At 37.7% G+C, this 21,036-nt stretch overlaps 1 protein-coding gene across 3 annotated transcripts; it reads left to right on the forward strand.

Moving 5' to 3' along the window:
- The first annotated feature begins 3,946 nt into the window (after positions 1 to 3,946).
- On the forward strand, positions 3,947 to 12,988 carry LOC131323253 (nudix hydrolase 16, mitochondrial-like). Of its 3 annotated transcripts, none has more exons than XM_058354947.1 (5): positions 3,947 to 4,136; positions 4,169 to 4,338; positions 7,261 to 7,375; positions 8,359 to 8,442; positions 12,468 to 12,988. In XM_058354947.1, the coding sequence occupies exons 2-5, from the start codon at positions 4,268 to 4,270 to the stop codon at positions 12,792 to 12,794; spliced, it is 597 nt and encodes a 198-aa protein (XP_058210930.1). In that variant the 5' UTR covers positions 3,947 to 4,136; positions 4,169 to 4,267; the 3' UTR covers positions 12,795 to 12,988. The 3 variants fall into 3 exon arrangements, with proteins under 3 accessions (XP_058210930.1, XP_058210931.1, XP_058210933.1); XM_058354948.1 differs by having other exon boundaries at positions 3,959 to 4,045; XM_058354950.1 differs by lacking the exon at positions 3,947 to 4,136 and having other exon boundaries at positions 4,175 to 4,338; positions 7,251 to 7,375.
- The last annotated feature ends 8,048 nt before the right edge of the window (positions 12,989 to 21,036 follow it).

Raw genomic sequence — 21,036 nt, forward strand, 5'->3', positions numbered from 1 at the left:
TTCCTAAAACAAATCCTTATGCGGGTTGTGGGTTCTAGAATATTGTGTTCGGAAAAACTTAATATCTGATTATAAAAAATTAAAGCTATTAGTTGGAGTGATCAACAATTATGTTATGAATTACGATAGGTAAACCAACTTTCGTAAAGTCGACATTGTTGAAAAAAGATATCCATGGATCTTTAAAACGAGCCTCATAACAAATGTATAATCGAGGTTTAAAAATACTGATTTTTACTTTCGGAAGAACACTAAGAATGATCCAATTTTGGAGAAAAATGATTGTTTTTTGTTTTCCGGAAAAAGAGATAGAAATACAAAGGCATGACTGGAGTTAGTAAGACTAGTTAAAATACTTTATACCTAGTTTGAATAAGAAATGATAAAAAAATTTATACTGTTTGGGGTCTTAAGAAAAAGTTACTGTATTTTGGTAAAATATAATTGGGCCTATAGTCAGTTCAATTTTCCCTAATTAAAAAAAGGTATTGGGCCTATAAATGATGGGCCAGATATCGGATAGGAGCTTTTAGAAAGCCCCAAGGAAGATTCTGATCGTCAATTTATTCATGGCCCATTCATATTTCTGTGGGACCATCCAACCATTAGTTTCCAACCATTTTTCATGTTTTTCTGTTTTTCATGAGACAAATGACAACCCACTCAATCACTCATAGTTAACGCAAAGGATAAGAAAAGAAAAATAAATACAAGTCAATTCTTACTCATATAATTTTCCAAAAAATGATAAGATGTATGTAACCATGGTCCAAATTTTTTTGAAAAAATCAAATTCTCCTATTGAATTGAAACTAATAAAAAACACTCGTTAAAAATTCAACTTATATGAGAGATGCCAAACAAAGCCTAATAACTTCTCTATGATATCATACACGCCTATGTCCCGGTGGAAATTGTCTCGTTTAAGTCTTTGCTCCCAAGCTATTTTTGTGAAGGATTAGTGGAAACTCTAGAAATTTTACTCAACTATAATTCATTCGAGAACTTCAATTTAAAACTTATATAAAACCATACCATTCTTGTTAATTTATAACAAAATTTCTGCGTTGTTGATTCCTAGGTGCGGTGTTCCTTCCTCTATGCTGCTCATTAATTAGTATATACTAGTAGAGTCGGATTGACTTGGAATACAAATCGCTAGGTGTAACTTTTCGCTTAATACTGAAATCCATAGTTGAAGTGTAAGCATCTGAGGCTGCATGACAAACATTAAAGCTTGTAGTATGATTCTGTATATCTATTAGGGTGTTAACTTTTCGTAAACAAATGAAAGAGATACCACACGCCAAATAAATATAATCCAATATGGTTAGGCAGCATTTAATTAAATTTCAAATTATGCCTCTTTGGGTTTATGTGTTCTTTTTTTTTTTCAATCGATAGAAGAGATCATTTATATTATATGAAGTACAAAGTACCAACCAAGGACACTACATCGATTAACAGAGTGTACGAGATAATTTTGCCCAACAACTCAACTAGGCCTGTCAATGGACCGGATCCGATCCGAATCTGAATCCGATCTGATAATGTCGATCCGATAATCCGATAGTCCGAATCCGGTAATCCAAATACGGATCGGATTCGGATTAAATCCGTTATCAATCCGAATCCGAACTTTATTTTTTTTAAATTTTTAAAAAAAAATAGTACTCCCTCCGTCCCTTTTTAAGTGTCCTGCTTCGTAACTCCAACTTATTAAAAAGACATCATCATTACACATTTCACATCAACTTTTTCCTCCACTTTCCCTACTTACCCATCATCATTACACTTTTACTCACTAACTTTTCAAACTAAAATCTACTTTTAGGGACAAAATAGACAATACACCAACTTTTACCCCCCAAACTTTACAAAATGGACACTTATTAAGGGACAGCCCAAAATGGAATACTGGACACAAAAAAAAGGGACGGAGGGAGTAATTTTTTATTTTGAAAAAAAAATGTTTAAGAAGTTGTATTTTTATTTTAAATTTTTTAAATTTTTTTTGAAAAAAATATTTATTTTTGCTAAAATTTTTGAAGTAAAAATGTTTTCGGATCGATTCTGGATTATCATTATCGAATTCGAGTCTTATCGGATTTGGATCTTATCGGATTCGGATCTGTCGGATCCGGCCCATTGACAGGCTTAAACTCAACCAATACATTAATAAGCCCATCATAAAGAAGAAACATAAAAAGAAAGAAGAAAGCCCATCTAAGAGAAGAAATGTTGGGAATTTGTTATTTAGAGTGAAGTTGCTTCACGATTGTTTGGTAATTGGTATCTTAAGAAATGTTGTTTGAAGGGAGGGGATATTAACAGGACGACGGTGCATCGGAGCAGGCATGGTTCAACTAGTTGGCCCGTCATCCGGTCTTTAGGTCATGTTCCGCTTTCTTTCTAAATCTTCTTTTTCAAAAAGAACATAATTTCAAATTTAAATATAACGAAAATGAAAAATAATTTTTAAATTCTTTTTTGTATCATTTAAAAGATCTCAATGAAATTTATCAAATAAGATCCATATTAATAGAAAAATTATTTGCGTAAACACATAATTTTTGAGTTAAAAAATGACCTTTCTTTTCTAAAAATTCATTTTCTAACGGTTCTTATTTTTAGAAAACGGAACACCCACTTAGTCCGGTCCGCTTGAATCCCAAAATCATCACTCTACAAAACCGGCCTAGTTTTGTAAAACCAGCTCAGAATTCCAGTTGAACCAGAGATCAGGCAAAACATGCGCTAGGAATAAATAAGAAAGCTTTGGCTTCTGTTAGAGTTTCATAGGCGACGTGGGATTGAATTGAAATAGTCATTTTGACTATTTTATTTTTGAGAAATAATTTTGCCACTTTTTTTTTTTGTTAACGTCACTCTGCACCAAAAATACACTTGTAGAAGAATGGCGTTAACAAAAAAGAGTGACAAAATCAGTAACCTTAAAACATTGCTGGTTTTTAAAACATTGCTGTCCACCACAGGGGCGAACACATGATTAAGGGTAAAAACATCATATAAAGATAAGAATCGTCGCACTAAAGTTATTCGTCGTGGCAGCTCCACACACACTCTCACTCTCTCTCTCTCTCTCTCTCTCTCTCTCTCTCTCTCAAAACCCTAGCTATTACTAATATATTTCTTCTCCCTTTTCTTCCCCCTTGTTTCACATCCTTGTATGACGGTGAGAGGGGAAGGTCATGGAACTATAACTTTGTCTTTGTTTCCTTTTTCTCTCGTCTCTTCATGTCAATGACTTATCGCTTAATCTATGAGAGTTTTGTCTCTTATTTTTTCGAGAGTACTTTAGTTTTGTCTTTGAAGGAATATTTTGTTCATGGATCGAGTTTCTTTAGAGACAATATTGTTTCACAACAATATCTGTGCCAATAGTGCTACGTTTTTAGCAGGTCAACTCATGGTAACTTATAGATTTGTAGTTATGTAAGCTCATTAGTATGTTTATACCTGGTTCAAATCCATCTAAGTATCGGCATATTCGTTTTTTTTTTTGGGAACTGATTTTCGCGCTCCAAGATTTACTGCAGGCGCTCCACCTTTTTGATGTTGCCGGCAACATCACAGTGTAAAAACAAAAAGGTGGAGCGCCTGCAATAAATCTTGAAACGTGAATATCAATTTCCTTTTTTTTTTTTTGTCTTTTGGCTAGCACTTTATCTCAATATTTGGGCCAAGATAAAAGACATGGACTACTTTGCGCTCGTTCGACATTAGTAGATAACCATTTTAACTTTGTTTAAAATATTTATAATGAACTCCGTTATATCTAAGTGATGCTAAACTTTACCAATATAAATCTTTTTCATCTTGTCAGAAAAAAAATCGTATATACTCCACATAGATTTGTCAAAAGTTGTAACCGCCTCTCTTGAATTAGCTTTTGACCTTTCCCCCAAACCAAAAACCGATCCATGCGCCTCTCTCTCTCTCTCTCTCTCTCTCTCTCTCTCTGAACTGCAATACAAACAAAGGAACGTGCTTTGAACTCCCTTGTCTCATTATTCTTTTTTGGGTATTTTCCAGCCGATTCATGGCATTGAGATACCACATTTTCAGAGAATATTATTTCTTCGGAATAATAATGTGGGTTTGATTTCATACAGGTGGACGGAGAGCGAGCGAGAGAGAGAGAGAGAGAGAGAGAGAGAGAGAGAGAGAATAGGTTGTTTGTGAAATGTAGATATTATAAAAGAAGTCTCTCAATTTGAAGGGTTTTCTTAGGATTGTTTTGATAATGTCTGAATTGGTGGCCAGAACTGGTCGTCATCAGCAGCGTTATGAGGCCGGTTTCCGCCTCATCTCGGGGTACTCTCTCTCGATTTCGTAGTTTGAATCCTCAATTTTTGCAATTTGTTTCTTTTTTATGGGTTTTTTTATTTTCTTGAAAATGTGGGTTCTGTTCAATGTTTATAGTTTGCGAGGATTCTGAACCATGATCATTTTCTTCCCAAGTTAGGCCCATTATATATATATGTATATATATATATATATATGTGTGTGTGTGTGTGTGTGTGTGTGTGTGTGTGTGTGTTCCCCAATGGATGGTTGTTTTTAGGCTAGCCAACAAAATCCGAGGGAAAATTAAAAAAGATACACAAGTAGAGGAAATCAGCTTTGCGGGCATTCCTCTGAGTTAAAGAGGGTTTTGAAGAGTGGAGAAGGATGCCGGAGAGCACAATCTTCCTGTACGACTATGTGTCCTCGCTTTCATGAATTTTAGTAGTTGGGGATTTTTCACAAAGGTGCTTTCACACTCTCGTTCAGGCATGCGCATTATGTGACTTAGGGCAGGATTGTGGAAATTGGAGTAGTTTAGTTGGGGGCAAGATATCCATCGATCTCATAGGATGACCAATTCTCACAAGCGGTACTACTTTCTTTGTAAATTCTAGTTTTGTTGTTTCTAGGGGATAGAGAGAAAATGCCTAAGCAGGTATCGTATAAGAACAAAGAATTTGGCAAGATTGTATCCCTGCAGGAGTTCACGCCAAGGGGTTGCTTGAGTGAGAGCATAGCAGCAAGTTCAATTCTCATCGGAGCCACTGAAGGTTTGCTCTGTTGTGCCCTTCAAGGTCTCGGGATTAGTCGATGAGCGCCTATGCTTGTCCACACACCCGGTGAGGAGTTTGGTTGGGGGAAAATTGAAGTCCTTATGCCCCAAAAGAAGGTTGACATGCGCCCTAGTTCTACTCATAGAATGACCAATGCTCTCAATTGGTATAAGTTTCCAAGTAAAATCTTTTATTTTGCTATTTGGGTGCTCGGGGGTAGGCAGATAAAGCATTTACAAGTCTCACATAGGACACTCCGGACACGATCTGGCAATAACTAAAATGCTAGCTAATTGTAAGCAGTAGTAATTCTCCTCACGTACCCGCAAATCCACCTTCCCTATTCCTTCCCAATGAACCCCCAAATTCTTGCCAGATGTGGGTTCACTTCGAGTTTGCATTCATATTTAGCTTCAATACACCTACTAGTGAAAGACATCACTTGATAAAGAATTTTAACCCTATGCAGGGACTGTGCAAAGGCTTCATGCAAATATTTACGAGGACCAAATACTTCTGGATTCTGGTTACAACATTGTTAGTAAACTGTTTGGATTAGTTTTGCTTTTGCAACGAGGGTGTAGAATCTATGTACCTTAGCCTTATTTATGTTGACTGGAATGGCCGAATGAGGATTGTTACAGTGACGGGAATGTCTAAAGTGGTACGTCAAATGATCTTAGAGGTAGACTATCGAAATCACATTTTTAGAGCATAGGCATTTCCAATGTGAGGGCAAGTGTTTTTTTATAATTCAACATCTTCTTGAATATAGTTCAATCGCTTTTTTTCTTTTTTGTTTCAGCAATATATTTTGTTGTTCCGATTAATGATGTAAAACAGTTTAGAACCATCATTGTCTTTTTTGGAATCCTGCCGAAACTCCACTCTATCTCTCTCTCTCTCTCTGGCTTTTATAATATTTTACTCCAGTAGTCCAGTGTGAGATTTGTGTTTGTGTAGAGAAGTGAATGAGTGGGAGGAGGAGGTACTGATGAGTTTGCTTGCAAGAGTGTATGGTATGCGTAATTTAGGAGAAGGGGAGAAAGAGATGCAATGGAATATCTCCAAAAATGGTGCTTTTCAGGTGAGGTCCTACTATCGCTCAATTGAGGGAGGCGGTAACCCCTCCTTCCCTTGGCAAGCTATTTGGAAGACAAAGGCGCCAATAAAGGTGAGTTTTTTGTGTGTGGTGTGCGGCCCAAGGCAAGATTCTAACCATTGATAATTTGATTCAAAGACAGAGAATCATTGTTAATTGGTATTGTATGTGCAAAAGAGATGCGGAGACGGTGGATCATCTTCTCCTTCATTGCCCGGTTGCGGGGGAGCTTTGGTCGTTAGTGTTCATGTGGTTTGGTGTGAATTGGGCCATGTCAAAAAATGTAATGGAACTTTTAATTGCTTGGAGGGGTGTTAAATTGAAAAAGAGAAGGAAGCAAACTTGGAATTTGATTCCGCTTTGTTTGATGTGGGTTATTTGGCGAGAAAGAAATTTGAGATGCTTTGAAGGGGTTGAAATACCTTTGTCTAGGATCAAGAGTTTTTTGGTGAATAGTTTGTATAGTTGGGACATGAGAGAATGCTCTCCTTCTCTTGACCAATTTCTAGATTAGTTTGAGCTTTTCCATTCTCATGGAAGTGTATAGGGCATTTTTGTCTTGTGGCCTTTTTTTGTAATTGGGTGGTATTCCCTTATAGCCTTTTTTAATATACTTATTTACTTATCAAAATACCAACTCATTACGTGGACATGAATCATGGAACACTAAAAGCTGTGATATCTTATCACTCTAAAGAAATTGTCAGTGGGCTATGTTGCACGTGATGGGGCTTGTTTGGGGAAACAAGATGCTTAATCTTTTGCAGGCAGTGGAGTTGCATTTTGTAACTTACAGAATTTTTTGGGCCGTGTAGTCGGGTTTTTAGGACCAGTGTGCATGAGGCCGTTGATCAGTTATTGGATGTGATTTATACCACTGAGCTAAGAGATGTCTAACTTGCTTCACTTTCTCTTGCTTCGTCTGGTATAGAGTGATGCCCTCTTTTGATGCCTATCTTCAATAAACTTATCCAACCAAAACGATTGCCTAGAGTAAGAGTTTACTGATTGTAGTCCTTTGATAAAGCCTATCAACTATCGACTCTGTATCCTGACAAGAATAGTTGTTGACAGGTGTATTCCTTTCAAGTACAAGATTTCGTCCGAAGATGATGGCGATACATCTGAAAAGGTTGTTGAGGTACTTATGATCAACTCAACTAGCGGACCAGGTCTTCTCTTCCCAAAGGTACAAATCTGTACTTGTTCATTCTAGTTAAATGCCTGTTTTTTTTTTTTGTTGTGTTGTTAGAACCTACTGCATGTAAAATGCCAGCAAATTAGCCTTTATTTACACCAAATAATGACGGTATATGGACAAACCTAACCGCAAATGCAATCCTGCAGCAGTGCTTGGTGCTTCCTACGCTGGGTCTTCTTCTTCCGATTCAGTCAAAATAATAATCCGGTCAGATTTTAGCACCCGAAGGCCTGAATCCTATTTGATCGCCTCTTGCAGTAGTGTTAGTTGTTGCCAATAGGCATTGTTAAAGCCTGAAGAACCTGTCTCTATGGCCATTGAATGTGGCCCAATGCCTGCTTTACCTGAAGTACTTTGCGAGTCATACTTGTGCATGACACCCAATAACCGACGCATCATCCACCATGCTTTTCGATTGCCAAGAAGCATCAAATTATGAACAGATATTTGCCAAATGTGGTAGGATAGTCTATATACCAAGTTTTCGAATGCTACAAAATGCATTTACATTACGTTTTTAAGTTTGGAGGGTTAATATGGATGCACTTCCTGTTGATGGGAATCTTAGTATTTTTCTCAAAGTTCCTAGCAAACTTAGCTTGAAAAGGAGTTGATTAGAAGAAGTCATCCTAAAATAAGGGGTAAAGGAATGAGTAGCTGCAGAAGGAAAGAGGTGAGTATTTATCTATTAAGTTCGCAGGCATCTTAGGTTGTTCCACGAGTGGTTTAGAGACTTAATGAAGCGTGGAAGCATAAGTGACCTTGTAAGCCTTTAAGGACGGACAATGGTTTCACACTTGAGGGAGATGAGGGGGAATGCACACTAACCACTTTAGTCATAGTGATTGATTGACCACACAAGTTATTATTATATTGTCCTAATTATTCTCCATGATCATGTAAAATTAGGAATAGCAATGAGAAATTTCTATTAATGATTCTGCATTTTGTTTACTTAATTAAATTTATAGGGAGGATGGGAAAATGATGAAACTGTTGAGGAGGCAGCACTACGTGAAGCTTTGGAAGAAGCTGGAGTGCGAGGTGATTTACTGGTAAGAGGTTGATTGGTTGCTTTCAACTTCTGTTTGTTTGTTAATAATCACTTAGTACCTTGCTTTCTCAAAGGCCAAAAGTGCGTGTCTTTCATGTTGTATGCATTAGTGCATTGTGTATTGCCACATTTCCCCACTTAGTTACTAGTGATTTAATTTGAAAGTATTATCAGTTATACTACTAAAGCATGGCACCTAAATATAGGAGAATAAGTAACGAATGAAAATGCAAAACAAAAATGAAAAGACAAAAATATGATTACTTGTAAGAAGGGCCCGACCACTCGCACATGCCATGATCTAGAGCATCTATTTCTTTGAGTCCCAAGTCCTAAGAGCTAGTAATTTTGAGAAAATGCAGGGCACAACATAGCACGACATGAATTATTATTATCGTCATATTGACAAGAGAGGTTGCTTCGATGCTCGTAAATATGAAAAGACATTTCTCTTTGAAAAAGCTTGTCACTTGTAACTGCACGTGACCACGTCCTCTCCTTTTCTCTTGCTGTTTTTCTTGGAAACATATTTTCTTTTTCATTTCAGACTCTATGACTCATAAATAACCATAACCAGACCCTACTGCCATCTCTGACAACTTTTATCGCTGTCCACAGACCAAAACAGCCAAATTCCCCACCATATAATCCTTAATCAACCATGAAATAGGAGACACAGTTAACCATGATTTTCTACCAACAAAACCCACACTCCTAAACTAGTAACTTGACCGATCAAACCATTGCCCGGCCTAAATCAGCAAACCACTATCATTAACAATTAAACTGGAGAAAAGAATTGTGTGTTTAGATAGAAAAGCGGATGGACTCGTGATCACACCAACGCCAACACCGGCACATTAGCTGCCACGTTAACCATCCACAGAGTTGTTGGGTATATCACCAAGGTCTGAACCACTACCACGCAATCGACCTGTACCAATATCAAGAAGCTAGGCCTTGTTTACAATGATATTAATCTGAACGTTCAGCCTACTCACCCCACATCTTTCAACAAAACAGTTCATGAATGTATATTACATCCGCGTTCAAAGTTATTGGTCAGAGCTGGGTGCTTTTGAGATTTTGATTTTGAGTTTCTAGATACCTTTGATACTGTGTATGCCATCAGTATGGAGATTAGAATTTAAATCATTAAATGCCAAGAAATTAGAAGCAACTTATTATTGGTGATTGATCTTGAGATTGTAGATTGTGAAGCGGGGATTTGCAGAAAAAGTATGGTCAGGGTGGTAGCTGATCGGTGGCAATGATGGGTGGATGATTGAGTTTGCAAAAAGGGGTATTGAAAAAAGTTTCAGAGAGACAAGGACGGTGATTTGGTTGCAAAAGGGAGATTTAAAACATGGTGAATTTGGAGTAGATGGACAAAGAGGGAATGGTTACGTGAACCTACACACACATAGTAAATAGTTTCCTGAAAGCTGAAGGTCCCTATCATATTGTCACAAGATTTTCCCTTGGTTTAATTTGTATACTGTCTTGGGTAGAACTCAACCCCAAATACTAGCAATTGAAGTGAGGGGGTCATCACGCTTTTATGTTCTATATTTCTTTGGTAACCAAGCGATGTGGGTTTGCTTCGCTCCCTCCCTCACGCTCAACATGCTCATTCGCCAGCACTTGCTGTGTGCATGCCTGAGACATGCACACTAGCCACACCTACTCAATCCCAAAAATAGCTAATGAGGTGAGTGTGCCCTCATGCTTACATACTTGATATTACTTTGGTGCCAGGCGATGTGGTACTTCTCTTCTCATAGCCATCCACAAAATCTAAAGGATAAGCGGACGTGTCCATCGTATGAAATTTTAAAGGCTATGTCCTCATAATGATCAAAAAGCTTGTAAAACTACTGTACACGAGTTACCTTGAAGAGGCTTTGTAGTTTGTAGAAATAAAGCCTATATCTATGGAGAAACGTGTGAATGTTTGACCATGGTTTAGTTTGCAGTATCAGTGAACACAACGGGTCGTAGTCGTGAGTAATAGATATCAGGTGTAATGGTCAATGTGTAACGGGAATCGGACTCTAAACTCGTAAACTTTTTCCAAGCATTTGTAAATGCTAAAAGACCCATTAATATGCATGTTCTAAGCTCATTTATAACAAATTGAATGTTTTTAGAGCCTTTTAACAGTTACAAGTATAGTTCAAAAAAAAAAAAAAACCCCGTTACAAGTAGTTTTGTAAGTAAGATTGAGTCGAAAGTCAGCACTTTAAGGCAATCAATATTGATTTATTCACAAGGAAAGAGAATCTCACTATCTAACAAACTTGAAATTGTACTAGTATAGATAAGTATTTAATACAACAAAGAAAGCAAAAACTAGAACCCATTACTACATCGAAGGTTGTTAGTGGACACCAGTGAAGAAATCGAAGGTACTTGATTCGAATTCTTTTTTTTTTTTAACAATGGTTGATTGGGTCTGAGAATCAGAAGCTATTTCAAGTGAAGAAGAGGAATAATCTTACAAAGATACATAAGTCATACTGTAGAAGAACGTGATGAGTCTAAGAAGGAAGAAAGGGGGGGAAAAAGTTGCTTTTACACAATTTGTTGATGTAAAGGTATCTGCAATGTTGAGTATCAGCCATTAAAGTCTAATACTGCACCATTAAGCATTATGTATCGGCCGTGTCATCCGATACGCATGTGTTTGTCTGTATTATCGTTATTCTTCACCGTAACAGTAACGAACCCCACTAGTGGACCGTGGGTTATGGTCCCCCGGGATTAGTTGAGGGGTGCGTAAACTGCCCCAGACACATGATTATCAAAAAAAATAACGGACCCCATATAACTGTTTGGTCCCCCGGGATTAGTTGAGGGGTGCGTAAACTGGCCCAGACACATGATTATCAAAAAAAAGAACGGACCCCATATAACTGTTACGTAACATCTGGTACGTTAATTAAAACCATGGTTTGGACACTTGGAAGTGAAATCAAGGTTGAAGTCAATTTGGTGGTGGAATATAGGTCAGTCTGATGAAACTGGTAGCAATATTCTAAAACAAGGAATTAGTTGGCGATCAATTGCTGCCTATCTGATTAGGTCCGACTTACGATTAATCGCTGATTACTAATTAATATGCATTGATTAATCGCTCGAAGGTGGCCGACCGCCCAACTAGCGTCTAGCGACTTTTAGAACATTGACCGGTAGTAGTTGTGGTGACTGGCAGTCAATATTTCTTCCAGTTGCCGGTCTCTAACTCTAATCAACTGCCTCTCCTGTCACTACTGAGCCTCAATGGTACCTTGAGCATCGTGTCTTTGCTTCATAGCCCAAATATCTGATACTGAAACCCACAATTTCAACCTTGTAACTAAAGGAAATTATGGTGGTTTCTAGCTTTAATTTTAAAAATTAGGAACTTTATCAATTTATCTCTTTCTCGTTCTGTCATATGTATTCATCTATATCTGTCAAAATAGATGAAAAATCGGGAGTGACTTCAGATTACCGTTGCTTCTAAACTTATGGGTAAGGATGATAGGTGAACACTGTCTCTACTCAGAGCTTTCATACCTTTGAAGCCAGATAGAAGGATCCAAAGGTGGTGTTATCTTTTTCTATGCCATATCCATATGGACCATATCGGACCCTCGATACTTGGTGAGGTTTAGGGATGGGATATGTGTTCTGTCATTTTTAGTTGGACATTTATCTGGAAAGCACATCCCAGTGTTTTGAGTTCAGAGTAAAGCTATGCTCTCTGTCAAGCCTCCACGAGAGTTTCCTTTGAGCCCTAGCCTTGCCCAATGCATTGAAGACATTGAGTTTGCTAATTTGGCAGGAAAAAAGAGATTTTCCCTTCATATAATTGATGTGTCTTCCATCCGACCAAAGTGTAATTTATTTCTGTTTTCCAACAAAGATTGACAATTTGGTACATGGAGGGTAATTTTTCGGTTCACATAATTTTTTGGTTCATGTTGATGTTATTTACCTGGATTTGAGCATTTCACTGAAAGCTATATTCTTGTGTTTCAGAATTTCCTGGGATACTACAAATTCAAAAGCAAAACACTCAAAGATGAGTTCAGTCCAGAAGGTTTGTGTAAAGCGGCCATGTTTGCTTTGCTTGTGAAGGAGGAGCTACACTCGTGGCCGGAGCAGAGCACTCGCCAAAGGACTTGGCTAACCATTCCCGAAGCCATCGAGTGTTGCCGGCATCCGTGGATGCGGGAGGCTCTCAAGGAAGGTTTTTCCAAGTGGCATGCCAATGGTATGATAAGCACCGTTAAGGGTGGTGATGATGAGGATCCTGTTGTTTTTTCATCTGCTTCCTCTCCAGACCGCAACATTTATCTCATATAGATGCTTAATAGTGCATTGTCGTCTTCTATTTTTTTTTTTTTTTTTGGAGGTTAGGAGCTGAGGAGAACATACAGAGGGTTGTCTCTGTAGAGATACTTTCATTTTTCATTTTTCTTTTTTTATCGGCAGAGATAGTTTCATGTTACAGAATACTGACTTTTGTTAAATGTTCCATCTAAACTTGTGAAAAGAAACTCCAGAGAATTTTAGCTTATACCTTCTGAGAAAAGGGGCAGAAAAGGTTTCATCATACAATGGAATTGTTTTTGTGACTTTGTCATATTATTAGCCTTACAAGAGCTACTAAGTATACCACTTGGTGGCAGGCCGTTGGCAAAGCAGCAGAATTTAAGTGTACGTTCTTTTCAACCCGGTCACAGAGTCGAACCGCTTGCAGTAGTAGACCTGAGATATAGATGCCGTGTGTGTTAGTGGTTTTGCTCTGTTCATGCCTTGGTGGAGTGCTAGGGAGATTAGTTCCTTGTAGGATATGACGTGGGTCTAAGAGTTCTTATGACCACCACTTGTCCTGAAGGACCACCAAGGTGGTAGCCTAGATGGCTAAGGTGTGAGGGTGAAAGCTCCTCATAGTTGCGGGTTCGAATCTTGCTTGCGGGTAGTAGTCCTCTGAACCAGATGCTGTGTGGAGGGTCCTTGTTCCGCTCTAACATTTTGGTGAGATTGTGGTGACGGGCTCGCCTTCCTAGGCAGTGCTCAAACCGGACATTTCACAGCGGATGGAAACATCTATGGTAACGGAAACCTTTATGGTAACGCTCAAGGAAATTGTTACGCTATATATTTGCCCCTTCCCAATCCCATCCTTTAACCGAGGGAAAAAAGAAAAAAACTACGGTAGGGGTCCCACCTTTTCCCTTTCAGATTAGAAAAAATACATGTAAGCCAATAGAATTGGGAAGTAAAACTTCACACCCCACTTTTCTAGCTTTCTCGACATTAATCAAAACTTGAAAAGATATCAAAAAATGCAAAATAATTAAAAATTATTATTTTTAAAAATTATTTTTCCCTTTAGTGAACTTTTTTGTCACAATTTGTTATTTTTTAGATCCCCTCGTCTATGCGAATAAATCATTCAAAAAAACTACGCAAAATTAATTGAAGTTCAAAAAAGAAACAAAGGATAAAAGAATAAAAGAATAATCAAATGATTGAGTTAGGCCAAATGGGCCATTTTTTTTGTCACAAATAAACATAATTTATTAAGGGGAACAGCTATGATGCACCCATAATATTTACTATGGGAGGTGTAACATTTTACTAATAGACATAACATTGGCGTAACATTTTACTAAATAAGCGTAACGGTGCATACCGTATGCACTCTTAACCATTGAGAGACATAACATTTGTCCAAAATAGACGTAATATATTGTATTTAGTTATACAGGGTGTGTGTTGGAGCTTTTCCCTTTATTAGGTTCATGGGAAGGAACTAATCGAAAAGAGAACTAATCAAAAAGACAACAGAAGTAGCTATTCAGACACAAGTCGTCTACAACCACAAACAAAAACATAAACTTACACACACTCACAAAGTATGTGGGGCTAACACACTACACACCTCTAGTTTGTGGGGCTTATAATTTTTTTTGAATGTGTGTATTTTAGTTTGTGTTTCTAAACTTTTTGATTTAGAAAATGTTCCACCATGTAGTTTTTGCAGCGTCAAAACGGCGTAGATTCCCCCGCACTTAATTCTTGTATGCATTACAGCAAACTGGGATGTAGTGAAATCCGAGCCGTCTATGTTGGCCATCAATGGTTTGGATTTCATTTCGGCAAAGAATGGCTTGAATTTAAAGGATGAAATCTGGATCATTGATTATTGAGATGAACGACTCATATAGCGCATTAGACCCCTATTTGTCACAAGGACCCTAGTTCAGCATCACAGCACTACATGATCCCAAGTCGTTTCTAAATACTATTCCCTCCGTCCTAATTTAATTGTCTCTCGTTCTATTCTAACCGGTTAAAAAATGAATTATATCTTTATATTCGTAATGAATTTCATATCGAATATGAATTTTGTTTAATAGATCTCGATTAGTTCTATAATACAATATTTTCGAAATCAAATAAACATTATAAATTACAAGATATAATCAATTGAAAAGTAGCACGAACTCCCAAAATGGACAATTAAATTTGGACGGATGGAGTACATGAGAATGAGAAGACAGAAATGCATATCAATTCTTTCTTCTTCTTTTTTAAACCAAATATAAACTGCATATAATATATAAGGAAACCACAGTATAATTAAACGGACACTATTGGTCCGAAAATACAGAAAACAACAAATAAAAATACACCTAAAAAACAAAACAAAAAAGAAAATCCGCCTGCACCGGAGTCGGATCCGTTGATCACACTCGTGTGGGGGGGGGGGGGGGGGGGGGGGGGGGGGTTGTTGGAGTGGCTAAGTATGGATGGCTAGGTATGAACACAGAGCAGACTCTCCTAGATGGATCCGCTGCAACCAACTTGAGCTCGTTCCCGCCGCAGACTGAAGGCTGAAGCCGCTGCAGACACCGCCACCGTCGTCGTTGAACTAGTTCCAAGAAACCAGATCTAGAACCCTATATCTGACTCCTAAGTCCAAAAATGATGGAGAGAGTGGTATATCCCTAAGGAGAGTATCTCAACCATCTTGCAACCATCGTAAGAGAGAAGAGGAGAAAGAGGGTGTATTTCCTCTTTTGTTCTATTCTAAATTTTAGAAAAAGAAATCTAACCACTTATTGTTCTATTCTATCTTTTAGATAGATAGAAAAAGAAATCGAATCACTTATGAAATACTTATTGTTTAGTTCTATCTTTTAGAAAGAGAAATCGAATCACTTATTAATCTAACATATATGATAAAAAAAAAAAAAAGATAAATGGATATGAGAGCTATCTTGACTATTCAGAAAATGAAGAAAACAATTCAAAAACCGGAGAAGAGAGGGGGATTGAGGGGTCACTACAAGAAAAAACACTAACGGCCACACCCAAAAAAAGTCACCAAAAACTGAAATTTTGTCGCCTATAGTCTTCCGCTACATGTGACAAGGTAGTCACCAAATCCATGACACTAAAAGTCAACGGCAATTTATGCACATGCCACCGAAACATACCTATGACTAAATTTATGTACATGTCACCGAAACATACCTAGGGCGACAGTGAGGTGTCGCCAAAACAACCTCAACGGCGACAACATGAAATTCGTCGCCAACGGTTAATATGTCAGAAACGGAAAAAGTTGCTCTTCAATTGACCTTGTATTTGTTCATACAAAGATTCGATCTGGCGCCTTCTCTAAGAACGCACACGAACTTAACCTCCAAGCTACAGCTATACTTAGTAAGAAGTTAAGAGGCAGGAAGAGAAAAAAAGGGGGGAACAAAGTAGAGGGGAAAGGAGGGAAGGGGGGACGGACAAGGAGAGGAGGAGGAACCCTCCCCAGGAGTTCTCTCTCTCTCTAGAACTCTCTACTGCTCTCTGGTAATGCATATCAATTCTTAAGCCGAAAAGAATAAGACTACATATATTCATGTGCAGACACCACGTATATACGGGTTCTGATCTAAAAAAAAAAAGTCCAATCCTAGACGGGTTGAATTATTTTGAACGAAATGAGCGGGTCGAATCATTTTTTTTTTTTGAAATCTTAGACGGGTCCAGAACCCGTATGTACATGGATGCATGTACCTAGAGCAAAGCCTGGAATCGGCAACAGTGATTTCCAGAAAACAGACAGTACTTTTGATGCAGCAATAACGGATGAAATATAAATACGTTTGGCCTCTACTCTACAACAGCAATCCGAAAGCGATATCCTTGTTTAGATAAATTATTATGACAAATTCACTGCAACTTGTGCGAGTGAAAACAAAATCACAAACCCTTTCACACACGTTATCAAGTACTACTCTAATCAGGCCCAGCTGTTTGGCGCATCTGTTTTTGGAGGTTGCTCGGTGCTTTTATTTTCGGAGTTTTGTTTGTTTAATTATGATGACTAAAGTAGTATGTATTTGTTGTAACTTGTAACCTCTGCTTTACCCAAAATAGCTTCAACAAACTGGAAAAATAAGTTGATTATCCACAGGTCTGTCGAAAGTTTACAACTTTTAGGTAAGCAACGACCCCGCCCACAATTGCCCTCAGTTATTTGTCAAAATCACGTTTTTTTCTTAGAGCAATGTGCAACCACAAATCAAAACATAGCGAACATGCACAATTGTAATCATTACACACATATTCACATGCAACTAACGGGTTCAGACGCAAGAAAAAAAAAACGGTTCCAGACAGAGTTATATCCAGAATTATGACTCAAAAGTGTGTGGCCCGTGATCCTCGATCTTCTCCTCCGCTGGTGGCATGATGGTTATTGAGTCTTCTCCTAGCCTGCACAGGGAGCGCACGACTAAGACCAGGCCGGGAGTAGCCCCGGCAAGGCCCTCCGGGGAGAGGACAAGTATTGTGCAGAAAGAGCAAGCAGAAGATGATGAGTGTGAGTATGAAAAATAGCATGTACCTCTTTAGGGTTACCATCGCTAGGTATTTATAGAGCTCCCTAACTTGCCCTCCAAGCACGGGCACGTGTCAGGCGACGTTACCGTGACGTCACTTGAACAGATCTGGTAACCGCTTTTGGGGGTGAGCTGGCACTCCCATGTGCGCTCATGATTATCCCTTGGCATAACCGCCTCTGCACATGGGTGGGCACTTGGCCGAGCCCGAAAGACCCTGTCGGTCGCCAAGCTTGAGGGGTAGCCGAGCCCGAAGGGTATTCGGGCTAGGCGAACCTGACAGATGCCAAGCTTGAGAGGAAGCCGAACCCAAAGAATATTCGGGCTAGGCAAACATCATCCACGTGGCCGAGCTTGACATAAATCTATTCGTTGTCGGATGAGATAAACAAAGTCAGAACCAACAACCGGCTCGTCTCAGGTATCGCCGAGCCTAGTGGAGTGGGTTTGCTGTCCCACGCGGCAGCCGACGGTGGCAGAGGAGTGGAAGTGGTCTCAGTTGTGCTCGGCCTACTACAAAAAGTGTGTTCCTAAACGTACTTTTTTTGTTTTTTTTCGTATGCATGATTTTCTCCGAGAGCATCTCCATTTGACTCTTTAACTTATTTTTAGTGTTAGATAAGATGTTTACTTAAATTAATTAAAATAATGTCTTTCAATTTCATTCCATTTGACTCGTCAGAAAGGTTTTTATGCAGAAAGTCTAAGAAGCAGGACAACTAACCCACGACACAAAACAGGACAGGCCAGAAAATAATCAGGTGTAGAAGAAACAGCTACGTGTAAAACCTTAGTATAATTACAGTACAGACCAATATTTTCAAAAGTTTTAAGACAAATTACAGTACCTTTTATATAGTTCACCGAAATTTTCAGATATTCACAGTTAGAGCCCCTTTGAATTTCTACTTTCTATTATTCATATTTCCGCCTTTTATTTACACAGTACCTCAGCATAAAATTGGTATCAAAGCCCACAGTACTATTTGTTAATTCAAGTAGCCAGATTATAGATCCTATCTTTTGTTTAGTTTATTATCTTTTATTATTGTTTAGTTTATTATCTTTTATTATTGTTTAGTTTGTTATGAATGATGAATTAATTAGGACAATCAGTTCTAGTTTGAGTGAAATTAGGTCTCAGCAGTCCAAACAGAATATTCAGATTAAGACAGGTTTTCAGCTAGTAGAACAACTCAGCTATAACATAGATAGAAGGCTTAGTTTGGAAGTTAGAGGTAATATAGTAACCAGAAATCAGTTCGAAGATTTTTCAGTAAAATCTCTTGAACAGACCACCCAGATCTTGGAAAAGATTAATAGATCTAGATTTAGCAAACAGGTAGAAAAGTTAGATTATTTCAAGGAATTACATTCAGAAATACTTAGAAGAATTAGTAAACTAGAGGAAAAACAACTAGTGATATCAGGAAAATTACCTTGCAAACAGGATATAATAGATCTAACTAGTAAGTTAGATACTACTCAGCCTAAGGATATTGAAACAGAAACTAGAAATTTAGTTGAAAGTCTTAAGATAGAAGTAGAAAATATTAAGCAAAATTCAATCCAGGTCAAGACAGAATTAGAAAGTAAACTCCAGAAAATAGAGATTCTTTTAGAAGAAGTTAAGAGATTAGCCAATGGAGAATGAATAGTTGTGATAATCTATTTTATAAAGTAGCGTTAGAAAACTCGGGAAAAGTTCAACCAGATCCCATTGGATTATCCAGTTTTAAGCCAACAGGCAAAACAGACGAGACTATTATTAAACAGAATAACACAATTATTGAACTTTTGATCAGCCTTAGCCATAGATTAATAGAAACTTCAGAAAAGTTAGACCAGTTGTCTATTAGAGTGGATAAACTCCAGGAAGGAAAAGCTTTAGAAGCTTTAACCTCCAGGATAAACCAGATTAGTATTTCAGCTTCAACCGGACATCTAGAACCCAAAAGATCTAATAGATCTTTGCAAAACCATACTTTTTATTACAATATATTTGGCACTCCAGATCCAAACAAAGGAAAGAAACCAGAAGTTCCTCAATCTTCAGGAACCCAGTAATGGCGTCTAGCAGCAAAACCAAAATTAGTGGAATTCCTTTATTAAACAAAGTATTTGGAAAACAGCCAGTCGAGGAGAATAGAATAGAAGGAATCATAGATCCAGAAATGCAGTTAGATAGATTCAGAAACCACAGTTTAGAGATATTAGATCCAGCAGTACTATACAAATCACAGAATTTCTTCAATAAAGGAGTTAGAACTTATACCAGTTATCAAGAAAAACCAATCAGTGTAATAACCGAAGACCAGTTAGAAATTTTAGAAATGATCACTCAGGATAGTTTTAATAAACTTAAGAAGTTAAGATTAGGTCTTATGCATTTAGGATTAATTACCATAGGAATCAAAGGATTAGCTAGACAAGATTTAGGAACCAAAGTATTAGTTATGATTTTTGACAATAGGTTTACAAATCAAGAGCAAGCCTTGATAGGCAGCATGGAATTAGATATGAATAATAACTGCCAGATTGTTTATTGCACACCAGATTTCCAGGTAACACTAGATGAATTCTACCAGCATATAAGAATAGGAATTAAGGCAAGAGGATATCATATGATCCCTGATGCACAAAACCTTTTAGCATGTGTAAGTTTTGTAGGAAAGCTAAGCAACCACAGTAGCACCAAATATAAGCTTAGAACAGATCAGGCTTTGAAAGCATTGGGTACTAAAGGTATTCAAGTCATAGAAGCCAAAAAACGAGACTCTGAGATGTTATCAGGACTTGAATGGAAGGTCACAAATTTAGTTTCCAAAACACAGCTTAAACCCAGTAATAATAGTTTTTACACCAATAGCTCAGGAGAAGTTAATCTCAGGTTCAGTAATTACACTTCAGCAGGAAGACATTCAGATGTAAGCAGTTCTATTCAGTCAGATATAGAAACAAAATATATCTATATGGCATATGAACAGCCTCAGTTCACTCTAGATAAATTATTTAAATTTAGTGAATCTGATATAATTAGGTTAAAAGAACTTTTGGAACCAGTCTATAGACCAGATTTAAATTATTACGACTACCAGATTTTGGAAGGATACTATACCCAAAAACTTGAGTATGAGCATCCAGAATTAGATGATGATGATTCTCAGAGACAATATCTATTACAAAATAATATATTTGTCTTGGAAGAAAAATTCTTAGAATATGATTCAAGTAGGAAAAATAATCTCTCAGTTGAAGATATGTTTTGCCACTCAGATCCTAGATCCAGATATTACCAACCACCAGTTGAAAATACAGAAAGTCATATGGTAGAAGTAAAAATGGAGACATATGATAATACTCCGCCAGTACTCCCAAATCAAGTATATGAGATGGAAAATATTCCAATCAGTAGGTCTAGAATAGAGCCATCGGCCCAAGAACTAGAATTCAGAACCTATGGGAAAAGATTACCAGTAGATAGAGATATAACTCTTATGGCCCAAGCAGGTACAGGATTAATGCTAGACATTGCAGCATTCGATCCTCAGTTTCATAAAGCAGTAATAGACAGATGGGAACAAGCCCTAGTCAGAAAACTTTTAGAAATGACCAATTGGCACTCTTCAGCAGAGATGTGGTCATATTGTGAATCATTTTTAGGAGACACAGCAAAAGGAATTGTAGAAGCC

This window comes from Rhododendron vialii, chromosome 4a (genome assembly GCF_030253575.1).
Source record: "Rhododendron vialii isolate Sample 1 chromosome 4a, ASM3025357v1".
Classification (NCBI taxonomy): domain Eukaryota; kingdom Viridiplantae; phylum Streptophyta; class Magnoliopsida; order Ericales; family Ericaceae; genus Rhododendron; species Rhododendron vialii.

Bases quoted from the DNA above. Each gene is read 5' to 3' on its own strand.
- LOC131323253 (XM_058354947.1), top strand. From the start codon at position 4,268: ATGTCTGAATTGGTGGCCAGAACTGGTCGTCATCAGCAGCGTTATGAG. The intron at 4,339-7,260 runs GTACTCTCTCTC...AGTTGTTGACAG, and splicing joins GGTTTCCGCCTCATCTCGGG to GTGTATTCCTTTCAAGTACA. The intron at 8,443-12,467 runs GTAAGAGGTTGA...CTTGTGTTTCAG, and splicing joins GAGTGCGAGGTGATTTACTG to AATTTCCTGGGATACTACAA.